The sequence below is a fragment of the Centropristis striata genome, chromosome 10 (assembly GCF_030273125.1).
Source record: "Centropristis striata isolate RG_2023a ecotype Rhode Island chromosome 10, C.striata_1.0, whole genome shotgun sequence".
NCBI lineage: Eukaryota > Metazoa > Chordata > Actinopteri > Perciformes > Serranidae > Centropristis > Centropristis striata.
Window position 1 is genome coordinate 38,436,018 of NC_081526.1, and position 12,791 is coordinate 38,448,808.

Here is a 12,791-nt window from a genome sequence, read left to right on the forward strand (position 1 = left end):
AGTGGCTGATTTTAAAACAAATGCACATCAACTGTTTCTACAACCAATCAGCTTATAGTGAAGTTGGCTTGTAAAGTAAGTTACAAGCTGTCAGCTGGTTCTGAATTGGTGGAGATTGAGGGAGTAAAGAGAGGGTCACCTCATCGATTTGTTTGAGGAACAGGTGTGTCCATGAGAAAAAGCCTGAAAATGTACATAAAGTCAACAAACAACGGAAACAGTATTTTTAAATTTTTGTTTCTGTCCAATCAAAAAAGCTAAATTCTCGACCCTTTTGCTTTTTTTTGTTGTTGTTGTGGCATTTCATCACTGCTAGAAATGCACCTGAGGCATGCACACCATATTAACATATATTTTTGTATTCTACTACTGTTCTTATTTCAAAGACTCCACAAAGTATATCCAGCTACAAAAAAGCCTAAAAAGCCACAAGAATGGAAGTACGGAGAGTTGTTGCTTTTTGAGAGAGAGTTTCTTGCAAATCTTTGGTCTAAACTGGGTTTCAAGGAAAGCAGAGAGAGATTTTTTTTAATTTTTTAATTTTTATTTTTTTTATTTAAACATATACAGCAGTAGTACAGTAACAGGAGTAGCAGGGTAAACATTACATTAATAAAATTTAAGAAACATCTAAATGATACAAAAATAAAGATAAATACATAACTAGAAAATGAAAAATAACAATAGTAGTGAAATAATAATAATAAAAAAAAATAATATATATATATATATATATATATATATATAAGTAAAGATTGCCAGGGGTCACAAGCGAAGAAAAATTAAATTGAATCAAAAATACTGAAGTGGGAGCATAATCTCACAGTTTTTACAGCTTTCTTGTTTTTAGCATTAGAAATTGATTTGAAGTAAATCTCCAGTTCTTTCATAAAAACACAAAATAAAGGTTTCACTTTGGCAAATTTACATTTATGGATGTAAAACTTTGCAAGGATTATAATTAGATTAATTAAATAATATTCTTTTTCAACTGAAATGTTACTCATTTTAAAACCAAAAAGCACATCTTGCACGAGGAGCTTGAAGTCACTGTTAATATTATCTAAAATAAATAGAAAGCGGAGAGAGACTCGCACAGTTTGTGACCTGTGATGATGTCATGAAGGAGGTGTCAGTCAGTTGGGGGGAAGGGTAAACTAATTGCACTCAGTGGGGAAGGGGTGAATGATGATGAGGTGATAAAAGACATTCAGAATTAGAAACAGGTTCATCAGAAGAAAATACTCGTCTGAAATCATCAGGATTTTCTTCATTTGTGTCACATTTTTTAGTCACAAGCATATAAACAAAACAGTTCTGTAAAAGGTTCTTTCCTTAACCTGCTACATAATTAGCAAGTAAATTGTAACTCGAATATGGATGAGCTTATGTCTCTCAAATGTAAAGTCATGAATGTGCAGTATAGTGGGATGGTGTAAGTTTTTGTAGAGTTAGGACAGCAGTTTGGCTAAAAGTCCCAGAGCTGGCCTCCACTAGCTGAGCCTCAGGCCCACCAGGTTATAAACTGACGCTGACTGGAGGATCGAGCTATAATATGTGTAGGTGGATAGAGCGCATGTGTGATTCTGAGGAATGTAGTCATCTGGGTCGTAGTGCAGGAAACGTGTGCGTCTGAAGACTTATGTAGTAATGCATCATGCTGGAGCTATTTTTAGCTGAGCAAGGTCAGGGGTGACTTGTGCTGCGGGAATTGCAGAATCCTTCGCTGGGCAGTTTATTTTGTCAGCTCAAAAAAAATCCCATTTCTGGCATGTACGTCTAGAGTGGAATATAAATATAATACTTGTCAGTGTGTCTTTTGCGTTAAAAAATGAACAGTAGTCTCTTAAAAATGTAATTTATTTCAGGGAAGCAGTTTCCTCGCTAATAGAATAGAGAGAGGGCATGCACACCATATTAACATATATTTTTGTATTGCACAAATATTAATCAAGGAATAAACAGGAGAATAGGAAAGAAAGCCTGCATTCAAACTATTAAAAGTATTTAAATCTGTTAAATTCTCTGTTACTTTACAAGTACTTTGTTGAAACATTTACTTGAGTTTAACTATGTATCTTAGCTCAGGGAGGGAGTAAAATGATCTGTAAGGAAGTTAAAGTAAATAAAAGTATTATTTTTTATCTACATATAAGGCAAGGCAAGTTTATTTGTATAGCACAATTCAACACAAGGTGATTCAAAGTGCTTTACATACACATTAAAACAGCAAGACACAATTGAAAACAGTAAAAACAGTCAATTAAAACAGGGAAATAGAGATAAAAATATAAATAGGATAAAATAAGATACAGCAGGATGAAAAAAAGAGAGAAAATAATAAAAAGCACAAGTCAAACATTGTGTAGTTAAAAAGTAAGGGCAGTAGAGTAGAGCAGATAAGTGTTAAAGTTAAGAGTACGCTGCAGTAAACTATAGTGTTTTTAGTCCTGATTTAATACATATAAGGTTTTGGTACTTTACAATTACTTTGTTGAAACATTAACTTGAGTTAAACTATGTAGCTTAGCTCAGGGAGGGATTAAAATGATCTGTAAGGAAATTAAAGTAAATAAAAGTATTATTTTTTATCTACATGTAAGGTTTTTATATTCGAAAATCTCCCATCCAATGATGGGAAATGTATCTTATTTTGTCATATTCCGATAAGTTATAGCTGATAAATTATCGGTTGATATTACAAAGTCAAATGTCTTTTATTGACAGTCATGATTTTGTTTCCAGAGAAAGAGAGACAGTGATTTGTCCTTGTGGCTGAGGACACCAGACACTCTGTCAGAGGAGCTGGAGCACATGAGCATCCATGACTTCCTGCTTGTCTGTCCATTTATTTCCCACCTTTTAGTATCATTGCTCCTTCAATTCATCTGCATCACGATAGCAGCGAAATGAAAAATGCCGAGCCGGTTCTTGATTGAATGCAGAATGTCTTGTTGCTGTGGAGCAGTTAGCAGATCAGTAATCACTGCCTGGAACAAATTGTGCAACTGCACTTGTCTTCCCTTCTCCACCCTCTGTCTCCACTGTGACATGGCAGCGTGATAGTGGATATGACAGTCTTGCTCCACAGGCGCACCCCCCCCCACCCCACACACACACACACACACACACACACACACACACACACACACACACACACACACACACACACACACCCCAACACAAATGTGCCATTAGCTGTTATCTGTAAAGCAGAGTGATCAAATTTAGCAGCCAGGCCGGATCATGTGGGAAGAAAAAGTGGAAGAAAAAGCTCCTTTTTATTTAATTCCACTGTGAGATAGTAAACCCACTAAAACACTTCCTCCCATTTCCAGGACATGACAGCCAGGGACCTCCTCCAGCAGAGGTACACGCTCCCTAACGGGGACACGGCGTGGAGGCCGTCCCCGCTGGTCACCGCCGCCATCGAGGGCAAGCTGCTGCTCCTGGACGGCATTCACAGGGTCAACCTGGGAACCCTGGCGGTGCTGTCCAGGTACTTCAAATATACAGTTTCCACTATTTATTTCATATTATTGCTTGTTTTATCTTTTGCATTCTGTGACTCTTTTTCTAGTTCTCCACTGCTGTTCAGTTAGTTGTTTTATATAGATAGATGGCTAGATAGCTAGATAGCTAGATAGATAGCTAGCTAGATAGATAGCTAGATAGATAGCTAGCTAGATAGCTAGATAGCTAGCTAGCTTTATTCATCCCCAAAGGGAAATTCGGTTGTCACAGCAGTCCGGTATTCAAGTACAATAAAATACAATAGAATAAAATACTGAGGTAGCATAAATAAAAACAACAATAGAAAAAAACACAGAATAGAACAAGGACACTTAAGAAGTTAAAAAAAGAACATCAGTTGGTAGGATGGTTGGCAAGATGATGGTAATAATTAAACTGGTGATATAATATATAATATAATATAATAGATAATAAACAATATAAAAATAAAATGAAAATGAAAATGAAAAATATAAATAAAATAAATAATAAAATAAATAAATAATAATAAAATAAAATGAAAATGAAAAATATAAATAAAATAAATAATAAAATAAATAAATAATAATAAAATAATATGATATATAATATATAATAATAATAGTAATAATAATAATAGTAATAATAAATCAGGCCGGTATAATAATAATAATAGTAATAATATTAATAACATAGCAAAGTGTCGTGCGTAGATTTAGTGCATATATTATATGTCTGCTTTTCAAGCTGGAGCTGTAAATGTCAAATTCAGACACACACACACACACACGCACACACACACACACACACACACACACACGTGCTGCTCAGCTCATTGCACTGTGGTTGTTTCCCAGGTTACTCCATGACAGGGAGCTGGATCTGTATGATGGCACCAGGCTGCTGAGGTGGGACAGATACCAGACACTAAAGGAAGAACTGCAGTTCACTGACCAGCAGCTGCAAGAGAGGTACACATGCACACACACACACAAGCATGCACAAACACACACAAGCATGCACAAACACACACAAGCATGCACAAACGCACACAAGGTTATGTGGGAAAGGTCGGGAGCATTTAAGGAGAATTTCTCAAAATTCGTTTTTGCATCAAACATGGAAACGTGAGAGTTGTGTTCACTGGCTCAAAGACAACAAATCAACATCAGCACCATGAGAACAAGAAAGACTTGACAGTAGAAATATTTAATCAAATTAAGGAGATGAACTAAATGGTCCCCTCCCCAACATGAACACTCACATGCACACACACACACACAGATGCACCACCACTTATTTTTTTCATGATATTATTACCTTTTTTTTGTTTGTTTGTTTTGTGTCATTAGTTTGTTGTTTATTTCTTTTCTTGGAGATCCTCATTTGGGGAATACCAGTTTGCCTTGTATATATGTTTGTCTGTTTACCCTATGTTTATGTTATTTACTTTGTGAATATATACCTTCTTGAAAAAAAGGGGAAAAAAAAAAATGCAAGGTACAATATTGTAAAGAAAACAAAATGACTCATTATGTTTGTGAATGTAAGAAGCCTTGCAATAAAGTATTTTTAAAAAAAAGAAGGACTCAAAGGGAAGAAAAGGAGGAAAGATAAATGGAGAAGGGGCAGAGCACTGCATTTCCTCCAGGCGTTGTGGCAAAAAAAAAAAAAAAAAAACAGTCCTCACATTTATTTGAATGTGGGCAGTGTGTAGAGGCTACTCAAGAACGGCCCTGCAGCAAATAGTTGAAACAGAATCAACTTTTGGAGAAAAATGCAGCTTGACGTCACAATACGGTTGCTCATTACATAACTGGAATACTTCCACGGGAAGAAGAGCAGCGAGAATGACCAAGTGCTTTTATTTTGAAAAAAATAGCAAACATTAGCATTAGCACTGGAGCTAACAAGCACTTTTACTCTAGTTAAGACAACAAATATAGCCACTAATATATATGACAGAAGAAAATAAACTTTAACAAACCTTGTTTCCTGTCAGTCAGCCACTATAGAAGCCTTTTTCATACTTTATATCAACTTTATATGAATTATTACGCACTCGTTATTATTTACCGTTAGTTTTTCCATTTTCCATTTTTCCTGTCACTACCTTTCAAAATTAAAGCACCCGTTTCACACTGGACGGCACCTTTTCAAAATAAAAGCATCACAACATTGTAAAACACCTTGAAAATTTACAAACATGAAAAACAAGCTATATAATACAAAAACAACAATAGGAACCTTGCTAAATGCCATTTACAGTTGTGTTTAAAATAAATGGAATAGTGATATAGTGATTGGAGTATTTACTACTTTTTACTGCTATATTTGATTTACTCCACATTAACAATCTTATCATAACATGTATTCTTATCAGTAGCAGCTCAAAACCAGATAATTTACTGTATTTTATAAAGCGATTACATTAATATTGAGCAGAATTTAGTTCAGAGTTTTGGTCCGGCCCCTGCAACCTACATGGTATTGATCATGTGGCCCCTTGGGGAAATTAATTGCCCACCCCTGAGTTAAAATCATTAATGTGTTTCACCCTAACTAAATGTGTGACGCTGCCCCATCACCCTGCACCTGATTTGGTGTTAATGCAGCTTCAAAATGATTAGTATTCCAGGTAAACAAAGAGAGCAAGACAGCCATCCAGATTTATGAAGCTAGCATCTTTTGAATGCTCTGTTTCTGACCTGTACAGAGGACAAAGTGCTTAATGGATACACCTCTCACAATCACATAAATAAAGAGGGTAAGGCTGTGTGTGTACTCTGTTTTGTGCTGAATCTTACGGCACCAGTCTGGATTAATATTCACATCACCCAACTGAGTGTGAGCCTCCTGTCAGGGAGGGAGTCTTACCAGGTGTTCAGACTGAAATAACCCAAAGTCAAAAGAATGCTTGGGTCTGCAGCGGTGGGGAGTGCTGAAAGAATCGTCTCGAAAGGCCAGATTTCCTTTTAGATTCATGAGCTTGAGGGTTCATTAAGTACCAGAATACTCTACAGGTTCTAAAGAACTATGACACAGCGTTTTACATTGTTTCGCTGCTTGGAATATGTGAATGACCGTTGTTGGTCTTGACCCTAACTGTTCCTTGGTGTGTGTGTGTGTGTGTGTGTGTGTGTGTGTATGCAGTACACACTTAAAAACCCACCTAAGCTGGCAGGAAGGATGTTTGTGGTGGGGCGTCTGGGCTGAAATAAACCCACTTCCTCTTCCTCCTCTCCTGTGGCTCAGACAAATGTGTGTGTGTGTGTGTGTGTGTGTGTGTGTGTGTGTGTGTTTGTGTGTGTGTGTGTGTGTGTGTGTGTGCGTTCGTGTGTGTGTGTTCGTGTTCACCAGGGTTTTATTGTGCACTACAGCACAGATTTAATTTTTTTTCTCAACGTCCGGCCCAACATTTTAGGTTCCTGGTGGAACAAACCAGAGATAGATAAGAAAGAAGCAGCAAGTTGCTAGGCGACAGAATGTGTATGAATCCCTATATACATATGATTGTATATAGGGATGTGTGTGTGTGACCACATGTTGCCTCCTCTTCTGCTCACTGGTTGTTAGAGGTGTTAGAAAATCAAAAGATGCACTCCAGGTTCACAATATTGAATTTTATGACACTGAATCGATTCTCAAAAACACTGTTTGGCGTTTCAATCAATAGTTTACATGCACAGATTCATAGCAGAAACAAAATGTAGTGCTCTGATTTTGAACGTTGCAGAGACTGCAGTAAATGCAAATGTTCTTAATTTATCACCTAACCAATTAAAAGGCAAGCAAGCCAATAAAGTTCCTTGTGTGCAAGGAAAACTAAATGTTGAAAGCTAGTTCAGTACAAAACCAAAGTCTTTCTTTTCTATTTTAAGATTATACAAAAAATACCAACAAGGATCTCTAACAGTTAAAGTTAAAGTCCAACTTTTTTTACTCTGATTTTATGCACAATGTGGTTTGTTCTTTATACTATGTCAGTTATCATCTTGCTTACAGTATCGCAATAAATTTAAATATATTGATCCTTTTGTTTGTGGCTCAAAGGTCTGCACAGGACTGTTTTTTTCAGTTCTTCCAGGATTTTTGAAAACTTATTTGTCTGCCTGCTCCTGCAAATGCATCATCCTGCTCCTGCTGACATGGTGATCATTTCCACCTGCAACACTGTCTCATTTAGAAAACATTTCCAAACTTCCAAAAAACAAGACCCATGCATGCTTTATTTCCCTAAAGCAGGGGATACAAACATTGTGGATCGACTCTCTGTGTCCCTGATAGTAAATGTTGCAGTAACACCTTGGAGCATCTGACTTTAGCACGGCAAATTGTTCCCATTTCAGATTAGGAGTAAATGGCAATTTTATTTATTGGTCTTTAAATGACGTGTGTAACTGACTGCATAAAGACTGAATAAAGAGAGAAAGACGAGGTGAAAGAAACTAAACCCACTTGACTTTTTATTTTTGAACGCCTGGACGGAGAGTGCCATACGTTGCATGGTTAATCCCAATAATAACAGCCTCTGATATCTCCAAATGTCTTCCCACACACTCATCCATGATGATGATGATGGTTAGCGCACTCCTCCGCCCACATCAGGGTAAATATATCCCGGTGGAGTGTGGGTGTCTCTTTGGGGTGACACAAATGGACTTCACTGTCGTCTTGTATCACAGGATCACACAGCCACAAAACCACGCTCTATTCCCTGACACACACACACACACACACACACACACATGCATTCATGCACACACGCACATATATCCATGACAAAAATGCATGCACCTGCAATCTGCATGACACTGTGGGGTCTTTCAGCAGCTCCTTCAGCAGCAGACTGTTACGCTTCTGCAGGTCATTCATTCATTCCAGCTGCTATAAGACTGTATAACACCAGCACAACATGAACGTGTTGTAGTTTTTCTTTCTTTCTCTTCTGCACATTTTTGCATATAATTTGCACTCTGCACATTCCTCACTTAATTTGCACTAAGTTGTATATAGTATATTGTATATTGTTAAATGTATTTTTCTTAGATTGTTATTTTTTATATTTATCTTAAATTTTGTGTGAAATATGTGTGGTCGGCTAGCCTGGCTAACACCAGACTAATCTCAAATGAGATTAGCCGTTCATTTCTCCGTAGAGGAGGTGTGGTTTACGATCCTCCGGAGCCGTTTATTGGACGCTTAGAATGTCTATCAAAGCGTCTGTAGGTAGCTCTTAGCCAATCAGATCAGTTATACCAGATGACGTAGTAGAGCAACAGAGATGGATGTTTGTTGTGTGTGTGTCTGTGAGAGAGTGTTGCTGCTGCTTTGCTTCTCCAGTTCTCGCTTTCTGCAAGATTATTTATTTTCACGCTTTATTCCCCCTCATGTCATTCAGCCACACATCCACTGATTTTATGGGCAATAAACAAGCTGCTGCGGGCCTCTGGGGGCTCCGCTGTCCCCCGGCTCATAGCGAGACCACCGGCGTTACGGTAACGGGGCTAATAGCTAATAGCCCCGCTAACGTAACGGTAGCGTAGCGCTACCGCTATTAGCCCAGCTACCAGTGATCTGGCTACAAGCCGGGGGACAGCGGAGCCCCCAGAGACCTTTCACCTTTCAACTTTCGCTCTAAACTATTTAAAACACCGTCTAAAGCTAAAGAGAGTTTCGCGTCTGCAGCAGCCATGTTGGATCCGTAAGAAAACTACAAGCTTCCGTCTGCCGAGTAGTACGCGTCATCGTCTTGCCGTTCCTCCCCGATCTGTGATTGGATCCTAAAACAGGGCTAAGAAAGCTCCCTGGTTGCCAGACTGCCTGGAGGTTCGAAATTAAATTTGAGCACACAAGGCAGTCTGGGTATACCCAGGCTAGAGGTCGGCTGTAACAAAGAAATTTCCCTGCTGTGGGATTAATAAAGCCAATCTAATCTAATCTAATCTACATCCAATTGAAAAAAGGTTCAACTGTGTGTGTTTACCACTATTGTGTGTAACTGATGTGTGTGTTTATGTGTGTTTCAGGTCAATCTTCCCCATCCACCCCTCCTTCAGGGTGCTGGCCCTGGCGGAGCCCCCGGTTGTGGGTTCCAGCTCCAGCAGCAGCAGCAGTAAAGGTCAGCAGTGGCTGGGCCCAGAGCTGCTCACCATGTTCCTCTACCACACCGTCACCCCCATGGCCCGGGCAGAGGAGATGGAGCTCATACGGGGACTGGTGAGACATGTGGACAAATTTATTAAACGGAGGCAACATGATAAAATGCCATGCAGTGTGCCCTTCAGTGTTATTTACTGACTAACCCACCTCTAGCTCAGCTCTGAAAGGAAATAGGTGTTAATTATGTTTTGGCGCTCTCACCAGCAGCTCCTAGAAAAATCTTGACAAACTGTTATTTGCCCCCCTGCTGTTTCTTTAATTGTATCCTGTTCTATTTCTTACATCAGAGCTTTTAAACAGTTGCAAGTTGTTTTGTCAGAGACATGAAAGCTTCTAAATATGAAACACGGCTCTGCAGTGGACGCTGCCTTTGATGTGTGATTGACTAATTAGAGAGAAGAGGACTTGCCAACAGTTTCTCTCAGGCAGGATAAACTGAGCTGGTGAGCCAGGTGGAGCTCAGCAACAGTGTTTTTACAAATAAATATCCACTTGGCAGTGGTACTGTAAACAGTAATGTCAAACAACTAGTTGGCCTCACACACACATGCACACAACGTGATATATAAACCGTGATGATAATTTCATCTGATGTATAAAATGTGTGGTTCGAACATTAAGTTTGTTGATTTGTTGGGGCATTCTAACCTTTTATATGCCTTTTTAAAGGTAGAATCTGTGATTTATTTCTAAATTATAATGAACCACGAGGCTCTAGAACAGTTTCAATAACAGTTTTGTTAGCAATCATAACGTTTTAATCTTCATGCAGGATGATTTCTTGCAGAACTGTTGTATTAGACTGCATTTGTTTTAGCAAGATGCACCTAATAATTAGAAGAAAGTCTGGATTTTTGTTGCTTAAATCCACTTATCCTTTTCTCTAAATACCATCGTCTTCATCACTCCTTCTCTCTTTCTTTAGACTAATAATGTTCCGAAAGAAGCAGCAGAGCAGCTTCTGCACCTCACTCACAGTCTCCGCAAGACAAATGACCCCACAGTAAGTGTGTGTGTATGTTTGCTCTTACCAGCTTGTTTACATGTGTAAGATCTGAGTAATGTGTGTGTGTGTGTGTGTGTGTGTGTGTGTGTGTGTGTGTGTGTGCAGGCCCAGTCTCTGGCCTCGTCTCTCTCCACCAGACAGCTGTTAAGGATCTGTCGCCGTCTCTCTCTGTACCCCGAGGAGAGCATCGCTCACGCTGTCAATAAGGCTTGTCTTTCCAGGTACACACACTCAAATTCCTACTGTTTCTTTAATTCAATGTGATGGCAGCAGTGATTAAGTGTGTGTGTGTGTGTGTGTCAAGGTTATTATAGTGAACGAAAACTAACGAAATAACGAAAACTAGAATTGAAAAAACATTTTCGTTAACTGAAATAAAAATAAAGTTTTTAAAAAACGATAACTAACTGAAACTCTGTTTTGTGGTAACTAACTAAAATTATAGTGAAAATGTCCTTAGTTTTTGTTTTTGTCAACTTTTTTCATTCATAATCCAGTGTTTCTATTAGAACATGCAACACGTGGTAAATATGTTTACTGAGACTGAGATGTCTACACTCGAATCAAAACACCCAGAACTGTAAGAGTTAATAACCTTATTGGGGCTGAGATGATAAACCAAAGGAAATAAAGGAAACATTTATTATGGCCTCTTTGAATCGGGCACCCAACACATAGCCCATTACAAAAAAACTAAAACTAAAACTAATAAAAACTAAACTAAAACTAAGCATTTTCAAAAACTAAAAACTAAACTAAAACTAGAAAACTCACTCTAAAAACTAACTGAATTTGGCTCTTTATAAGTAGTAGAGAGCAAGTTTATTATAGTTAACGAAAACTAACGAAATAACGAAAAGTAGAATTGAAAAAACATTTTCGTTAACTGAAATAAAAATAAAGTTTTTAAAAAACGATAACTAACTGAAACTGTGTTTTGTGGTTGCAAAACTAACTAAAATTATAGTGAAAATGTCCTTAGTTTTCATCTTTGTCAATTTTTTCCATACGTAAACCTTTTTAGTTGATATGAAATCTATTTCATCTATCTGGTTTTATGACTTAATAAACTTATTGGGGCTGAGATGGATCAGACAAAGGAAATAAAGGAAACATTTATTGTGACCTTATTGAATCTGGCACCCAACAAATACCCCATTACAAAACAACTACAACTAATAAAAACTAAACTAAAACTAAGCATTTTCCAAAAAATAAAACTAATCAAAACTAGCAAACTCACTCTAAAAACTAATTAAAACTAACTGAATTTGAAAATAAAAATTGACAACGAAATTAAAACTAAAACGAATGAAAAATCCAAAACTATTATAACCTTGGTGTGTGTGTGTTTTAGGTTCCTGCCCAGTCTGGCCCGCGCCTCGCTCGATAAAAGCCTCGCCAACTGCTCCATACAGGACACACCAGATCCTGCTGAACACATGCAGGACTTCAGCTGTGAGTCCCAGTCAGATATCTAGAGGAGATTAATTCAGCTGCTCCATGCTTGTAATTCCATTTTTTATACTTTTCTTTATATTTCTGCAGGTTCGGTAAAGGATGGCGTGTTGACGATTGGCCGTGTCTCTGCTCCCGTCTACAATGCCAGCGAAAAAATGAAGATTCCCGACGTTCTCTTCTATGATAATCCCCAGGTAACTACACCATGGCACATCTGAATAAGTCATTTTGTTATATGAATTCCTGAAAGTGTCCAGAGAATCAGATCAGAGGAGTTGCACCTTTCATACACTCTAGGGTTGGGCAATATGTTCAAATGTTACAGCTGACCAAAAGTCAACTCAGCACATTTGCCGGTAATATGTTTGTTTAGCAAAATGGCAACAGCAACTTACTTTAACCCTTTGATGCACAACATATGGACAACACTTCTAAAGTATAACATGGGTCAAAAATGACTAATTTATCCAAATTTGTATTCAAATTAAATGACAATACTATAATAATAGTAATTTGTTTCAAATAGTTACTTTCCACACTCACATAAACACGTTAAATATATTAAATATATATCATTTTGTCACACATACAGTGTATCTTGAAGGTATTAACAGAGCTTCACTTTTTCCACATTTTTTTTATGTTTCAGCCTGATTCCAGAATTGATTAA

At 37.8% G+C, this 12,791-nt stretch overlaps 1 protein-coding gene across 1 annotated transcript in view; it reads left to right on the top strand.

Annotated features, from left to right (window-relative positions):
- vwa8 (von Willebrand factor A domain containing 8) overlaps positions 1–12,791 on the top strand; it is a 114,157-nt gene that overhangs the window by 22,225 nt on the left and 79,141 nt on the right. Inside the window, exons 13-19 of the mRNA XM_059342204.1 lie at positions 3,339–3,499; positions 4,350–4,463; positions 9,522–9,711; positions 10,580–10,657; positions 10,766–10,881; positions 12,018–12,118; positions 12,209–12,315. Of these exons, the coding sequence (XP_059198187.1) occupies positions 3,339–3,499; positions 4,350–4,463; positions 9,522–9,711; positions 10,580–10,657; positions 10,766–10,881; positions 12,018–12,118; positions 12,209–12,315 (867 nt within the window). The remainder of the gene's footprint in view (positions 1–3,338; positions 3,500–4,349; positions 4,464–9,521; positions 9,712–10,579; positions 10,658–10,765; positions 10,882–12,017; positions 12,119–12,208; positions 12,316–12,791) is intronic.